Consider the following 7,492-nt stretch of genomic DNA (forward strand, 5'->3'; position numbering starts at 1 on the left):
TGCTTCCTCAAATTTAACATTAACATACCAATTAACATAAGTTATCAAAACAGAATGTTTAGCAATATCTTTAATCGTTTTACGCGAGTTACCTGCCATTCTGTAAGCATGCCTCAAAAGGCCGGACAACGAGTAATCTTTGTTGTAACAAAACGGACAACGATATGTCGAATCAGAGATTTTAAACTCGTAGTAATCATCCTTCAACCTTTTGTAATATCAACGCTCATAGTATTCCAAATCAGATTCACCACGAGTATGTTCTGATTTTATGTACGTAACAATATGGTTTTTTTGAACAAGCACGTAACAATATGGTTGTTATTGCGAACCTTAATAACCGAAATTGATTCTCCCATGGCTGATCACGTTAGGAAAAGAACAGGAGAAACCAGGCTCTGATACCAACTGACGCAGTACGGAAGCGTGAAGGAAAAGCAAGCGCTAATCCTTTTAGATAAAGGTTCTGGAATCCACCAGATTTCCGGAATCCACTAGAAAGAGTAACTAATCTAGAATCCACTAGACTTCCGGAATCCACCAGAAGGAGTAATTTGGAATCCACCAAACTTGAGAGAAATCTCTGTATTTTTATTAAATCAAAAAGTTGTCTTTCAAGGCTACAATAGTTTGGTTTAATAGTGGTGAAAAATAAAAATAACAAATCTCCTAAAAGATTGTAAAAATAAAAATAACTAACCTAACTAAATAAAAATAACAAATCTACCTAAAATATAAAAATAACTAATCTAGGTGAAATATAAAAATAAGAAATCTGCCTAAAGTATAATAAAACTAAATATAGCTAAAATAATAAATTATTAAGGAAACTCTCCTACATCAGAATACTGGTTTAGAAAGATATATGCTGACATGAGTAATAGTTAGTAGTCATGTCGTCTTTCGCTTTGAACCTTAAATAACTACAAAAGACATGAACAAACTCAATATATAGAGATCAATAGATTCAATATATATCACTTAATGGGGCTGATTTGTTAGTACTTAAGAGTTAATAAGGAAGTGTTAAGGATAATGGATGAGTGAGAGAAAAAATGGTCCAACTCTGACTTAATTTCATCCATTTCTTTTTAGTTGTTATTTTGGAATAATAACACAAAATTAGATAAGTGTATTTTTTGCACATTTTCTTCCTATTATACCCTCATTTTAATATATCAACAAATTCCTATTTTTTTACACACACTTCTCTTTCCAATAAAATTAATATTGGTATGAACAAAAAAAAATTAAGGCTTAAATGCAGTTTTGCCCCCCCTATTTTGATTAAATCGGAATTTTACCCCCCCTGTTTTAAAACGCGGACTTTTACCCCCCCCTATTTTATAATTTGTTGGATTTTGCCCCCCCTAAAATTCTGCTTTCGAGTCACAACTTTAAAGCTTCGCACACAACTCAATTTTGATCAATAATTTACCAAAAGGATACCGAAATGACCGTAATCGAGTTATCTTTCCACATAATCAAACCCCACTGAATTTGGAGTTACAAAGAGAGATTAATTACCGTTTTAGTGAAGGTATGTCCCCAAAATTCTGCAAAAAATCTGCTTTCGAGTCACAACTTCAAAGCTTCGCATACAACTCAATTTGGATCCATAATTCACGAAATGGCTACCGAAATGACCGTAATCGAGTTAGATTTCCACAGAATCAAACCCCACTAAATTTGGAGTTACAGAGAGAGATTAATTACCGTTTTAGTGAAGGTCTGTCCAATTACTAATTCTGCAGAAATCTACTTGTGATCTTCAAATTCAACATCGTCTACCGAACACATCGTAACTCCAAATTCGACGAAATTGAAATGCCAACAAGGTTAATTTCGTTAGATTTCCATACATGTAAATAGTATTAAAAAATGAGCTACAGGGTGAGAGGAATGACGAGAATACCATTAGTAGTTTCATACAATAATTAATTTGAACAGACCTTCACTAAAACAGTAATTAATCTCTCTCTGTAACTCCAAATTTAGTGGAGTTTGATTCTGTGGAAAACTAACTCGATTCCGGTCGTTTCGGTACCAGTTTGGTGAATTATTGATCCAAATTGAGTTCTGTGCGTAGCTTTGAACTTGAGGCTCAGAAGCAGATTTTGTGCAAAATTTTGGTGGGGGGCAAAATCCAACAAATTATAAAATAGGGGGGGTAAAATTCCGCATTTTAAAATAGGGGGGGTAAAATTCCGCATTTTTCAAAATAGGGGGGGTAAAACTGCATTTAAGCCAAAAATTAATATGTTATGTACAAAAACAATTAATATGTTATCTTTCTCTTTCCAAATATAGTGCATTAATTACTTTCACTGAAAAAGATAGTAGTAATTGACAAAGGGTATAATTGACAAATTGTGTAACACCCAAACCCATTAATTATATATATATTTCTACCTTTAGTAAAATCTTTTTCAAAATACACAACGGAAAAGTAATGTTTGATATTATAAAAGTTATTGTTCGAGTGTTACATTTTTCATCAAAATAATACCAATGTAATTAATTAGTAAAAATAATGTTTATACAAAATAATCTTCTTTATCGAAAGATACAATTTTACAAATAAATATCATAAGCCATAAAGACTCTATAGTCTAAATACAACCCTTTTCCCGTGTCACAATCAGAGCGGAGCTTCACCGACGACTCGACATCGATAACCACAAAACCTGTGAATCTGGACCTCCAACGGTCCAGCACATAACACATAAAAGAGAGTTAGACAACATACTCAAAATATACAAGTGTAAGTAAATTATACTTAAACACTTCATCAACATTCATGCATATTCATATATCATGCATATACTTCATTAATCTCATTTAATTATAAACTACAAGAAGTTATAATCAAATATCAAACATAATCCTCAAGAACTTGAAGTCAATTACATTTATAATCATCGGACAATCAACATATACAACAAGTCTAACACACATAGACAATTATCACAAATTTCAAACATATGTGTCACATATCAAATATCAAATAGTGTACACATATCCTAATGCAATCTAATGCCACAATCTTCATGCTATGTCCCCTAGACATATCTAATGCATGTGGTACCATCGTCTTTATTAGAGTATCTCACCTCTAATATTAGTCTTTATCGGATAAATATAATCCGATATCCGTCTTTATTGGAATATCCAATATACATCAACAATTCATGAATGCATGTATGTAATTCATGAATTCACACTCACACAATTAGCATTTTGCTCGTCATTTATAATGTGGAACACTATCCGACATTTCGTCTTTATTAAGATAACACTATACCTTAATATATGTCTTTATCGAATAACATAATTTGATATACTTCTTTATTAAGTTGATTAACACCTTAATATACTTCTTTGACATTTAAACAAACATCATCAATGTTCTGGACTAGACTAGGACTAGTCCACTTCATACCCTCTAAAGTCCACATGGCTTGCCCCATCATATCCATGTCAGCAGAACATGGTGGAACCTCTCCAAGATATGAGCAAATTACTGTTCTACCCAATATCTAAGGGTGATATCTTGGCAGTCCATCTTATTGGGCCTTGGCAAGTCCAACCCAATAAGAGGACCTTTGGCCCAGAGCTAGGGGCTATATAAGATCTCCTATACAGGAGAGCTAGATAACATTATTCATTCTCTCATTTACTTTCTCTCTCTAGTATCTCTCTTGCTCTCTTTCCTTGTCTGACTTTGGCATCGGAGCACCTGCAGGTACAACCCCCCCCTCCGTGGATCAGCTGCTCGACCCGCCGTCAACCACCTGCTCAACGGACTGCTAACTGGCCATCTACCTGTTCTGATCAACAGTTAAGATCAGTGGCGCCGTATGCGGAAAACTGAGTTCTCCCCTTCTTTATTTCGAGCACGAAACTAAAGAACAAAACCAATCAATCACTCATGGCCAGTTCATCACAATTCAACAACAATGACATTGAGGACGTGAATACTGCCGTCCAGACATCTCCCCGAAACACTGTTTTGTCCCCCGTTCGCATTACTGACCTCCAGGCCCTCCCCGAGACTGACTCCAGGGACGGGAAGGACCTTTCCTGGGCTTCCGAGGACGGCGAGCTGGTCGTCTTAACGGAGAAACAGTTGGGGAAGCAACCACAGTCCGCGCAGGGAAAAACAGCAGATACTGATCTGTCCACAGCTTCAGTGACCAACGCTGATCTAGCAGCACTTGTCGCTGCTCTAAAACAGACTACGGAGGCTCTGCAAGGACAAAATCGCAGGATGGATGAACAAAATAAAAGACTTGAACGCTTGGAAAGAAACCAACATAACTCAAGGAAAAGCTCTCCCCCGCGGAGACCACCTGCTTCCCAATCCCCTCCCCGACAGGAGCTTGTCAAACAACGACGCCCTGCCTTGGAACGAATTGAGCAGCCCATTAAAAAAAGAGACTATGTTTCTCCTCCTCGCGAGGGCATTGCCTCCCCAAGTGGCAAAAAAGGAAAAATTGTTGACCGAACAGAACCACACCGTCACTCCCCTCAAGGACTTACTACAATGGCTAGACGAGGACAGTCTACAAGTCGAGGATATCAATCTGATCATTATTCTCGCAGCCCAACTCCTACCCACCATGACAATTCCCCTGCACGGAGATCCTAGGAAAGTGACGAGGAGGACCCTCGCTGTCCCTTAACTCGTGATATCCTGCGAGCACCTATTCCAAAGGGATTTGAAAGACCTCCTGCCCTTCCTGCTTATGACGGACTATCTGATCCTGACGACCACATTGCATCCATCAATGCTACTATGGACTTCCTTAGAGTCAGCGGAGCAATCAGGTGCAGGCACTTCCCAACTTCCCTAAGAAAAGGAGCTATGGCATGGTACCACAGTCTAGCTCCTCAATCTGTATCTTCGTGGAGAGATCTAGCCGATCAATTTTGCAGGCACTTCACTGCCTCTCGGAAGCAACCAAAAACCGAGGCAGTGTTGGACGCCATTTTCCAAGGTGATAATGAATCCCCTCGCAACTTTATTGAGAGATTCAACAAAGAAGTCGTTCAGGTGGACACAACTGACGATATGAAGAAGTACCTGCTCCAACGCGGTCTTCGCCCGAACAGTGACTTCGCAAAAGCTGTTGGAATTGAAAAACCACGTACTTTAGATGACCTCCTCCTCAAATCTCAAGCTTACATACAATATGAGGAGCAGCAGGCAGCAAATGCAGCTCGTTATGGGCGAGCAGGCAATACGCATTCTGCTCCTCAATCTCATCAAGAGCAGTCAAACCGAGGAGGAGGAGGAGGAAGAAGAAGAAACGAAAGGCCAAGAGAGCCCCGAGATGAAATATTCAAGGGATGAAATATTCAAGGAATGTAACTCAGCCGAATTCAAGGAATGTAACTCAGCCGAATTCACAAAAGCGGGAATTAAGTTCCCAAGACAAACACCTCTCAAACCTGGTCAAGACAAGAACAGATATTGCAAGTATCACAAGAGCTATGGCCACTTGACTGAGGACTGCATTCAGCTGAAGGATGCCATCGAAATATTGGTCAGAAACGGACAATTGAAGCAATACGTCAAAAAGAGCAACAATCCTCGACCAGAAGCTGCTGGAACCAGCACAGTTGAAGAAGCTCCACCTGAAAAAACCGGGCACAAGCCAGTCGCCCTCTCCATTTCCCGTACAGAGGATTTTTCCATCCCTGATTATCTAGAAGACAATTACATTGCCCCCACTCTACAGGAATGGGAAACTTTTGTTGAAGCTATGGTCATATCCGGTGGGGGATTTGACAAGCACTCTGTTGGCTCAATTAAAAGAAAATTTGAAGAACTCATTGATGCCTCTTCCAACATGAGTGCAACCCTGGACAAAGCAAAAGGGCAATTAAAGCCCCTATCATTCTACATGGAAGAGCTGCCCGGAGGAGCTGCAAACTCCAGATTCCCCTGCTCATCAGGGTCGATATGGCAAATATGGATGTTCGGCGAGTATTGGTCGACCAGGGAAGCTCCTGCGACATTATGTACGCCTAGCTCTTCAAAACTTTACAGCTGGACGAAACTTACTTGACTCCTTACTTGGGATCTGATCTGACAGGGTTTAACGGAGCAACTACCAAACCGTGGGGGTATGTCGACCTCTTGGTCACCTTCGGTTCCCAGGAAACAGCTAAGACAATTAAGGTCAAATTCCTGGTCGTCGACTGCCCTTCCCTATACCAATGCATCCTGGGCAGGACTGCCATAGCAGACTTGGTAGCTGTGCCCTCCACTGCCCACCTGAAGATGAAGTACTACACCCACAAGGGGCAGGTCGCCACTTTGCATGGGGACATCGAAGCTGCAAGGAGATGCTTCAATGCATCCTCCAAGGGAAACGAGTACATTGGAGAAGCTCCCGAAGCCAAGAAAACCAAAACTCCAACATCGTCACCCGCACCAAACATCAGCTCAATCGACCTGGACAGCCGCCTTTCCAAGAAAGAAAACAAGGAGGAGAAGAAACTACGCAAGGAAAACAAAGAAGAGGACGAAGCTAGCAAAGAGCACCATCGTCCAATTCCCGATGGCGAATTCGAGCTGGTCCCATTCGGTGAAGATCCGAGCAAGGGTGTGAAGATTGGGACAGGGCTCCCCGACCTGGCTAGGAAGCAGCTGAAGGCCTGCCTAAGAGAGAACGCTGACCTGTTCGCCTGGCACGCCTCTGAAATGCCCGGGCTCGACCCCAATGTGGCCTGTCACCAGCTGACCATCGACCCTTCTGCTAGGGCTGTAGTACAACGTAGGCGTAGGCAGTCTCCCGAAAAAGCGGAGGCTGCAGAAAAAGCTATAAAAGACCTCCTAGAGGCAAATTTTATTTCTGAGGCCAGGTATACTACCTGGTTGTCCAATGTTGTACTCGTTAAAAAATCTAATGGAAAATGGAGAATGTGTTGTGACTATACCGACCTCAATAGGGCTTGCCCTAAAGATTCTTATCCTTTACCCTGCATTGATAAATTAGTTGATAATTCTTCTGGCTTTAAATTATTATCTTTTATGGATGCATACTCAGGATACAATCAAATTCCAATGGCAGTGGCGGACAGGGAAAAAAGAGCCTTCATGACTGAGTCGGGCAACTATTACTACAACGTAATGCCCTTCGGTCTGAAGAATGCTGGAGCAACATACCAGCGAATGATGAACAAAGTATTCCGAGGACAAATGGGCGACATGCTCGAAGTTTACATGGACGACATGATCGTCAAATCCCCCGAGGAAAACGATCATGTCGAGCACCTACGAAAGGTCTTCAAGCAGGCCAGAAAATATAATATGAGATTCAATCCAGAAAAGTGCACCTTCGGAGTCCGAGCAGGAAAATTCCTTGGATTTTACCTGACCGAGCGAGGAATTGAGGCAAATCCCGACAAATGTCGTGCCTTCGCTGAGTTCCTAACTCCTAGTGACAAAAAATCAATACAAACTCTCAACGGCATGCTAACG

The 7,492-nt window shown here is 40.8% G+C and overlaps 1 protein-coding gene across 1 annotated transcript; it reads left to right on the forward strand.

Moving 5' to 3' along the window:
* The first annotated feature begins 4,798 nt into the window (after window positions 1-4,798).
* LOC123886628 lies at window positions 4,799-7,116 on the forward strand. The gene is made up of 4 exons (XM_045935933.1): window positions 4,799-5,056; window positions 5,160-6,027; window positions 6,102-6,690; window positions 7,059-7,116. The coding sequence occupies exons 1-4, from the start codon at window positions 4,799-4,801 to the stop codon at window positions 7,114-7,116; spliced, it is 1,773 nt and encodes a 590-aa protein (XP_045791889.1).
* Window positions 7,117-7,492: the final 376 nt, after the last annotated feature.

This window comes from Trifolium pratense, linkage group LG5 (genome assembly GCF_020283565.1).
Source record: "Trifolium pratense cultivar HEN17-A07 linkage group LG5, ARS_RC_1.1, whole genome shotgun sequence".
In the NCBI taxonomy this organism is placed as follows: domain Eukaryota; kingdom Viridiplantae; phylum Streptophyta; class Magnoliopsida; order Fabales; family Fabaceae; genus Trifolium; species Trifolium pratense.

What these genes read in the sequence shown, in the direction of transcription:
- LOC123886628 (XM_045935933.1), top strand. Translation starts at nt 4,799, where the DNA reads ATGGACTTCCTTAGAGTCAGCGGAGCAATCAGGTGCAGGCACTTCCCA. An exon ending in TCAACAAAGAAGTCGTTCAG is followed by an intron (nt 5,057 to 5,159) that starts GTGGACACAACT and finishes CACGTACTTTAG; the next exon opens with ATGACCTCCTCCTCAAATCT. An exon ending in CTAAGAGAGAACGCTGACCT is followed by an intron (nt 6,691 to 7,058) that starts GTTCGCCTGGCA and finishes ATGCATACTCAG; the next exon opens with GATACAATCAAATTCCAATG.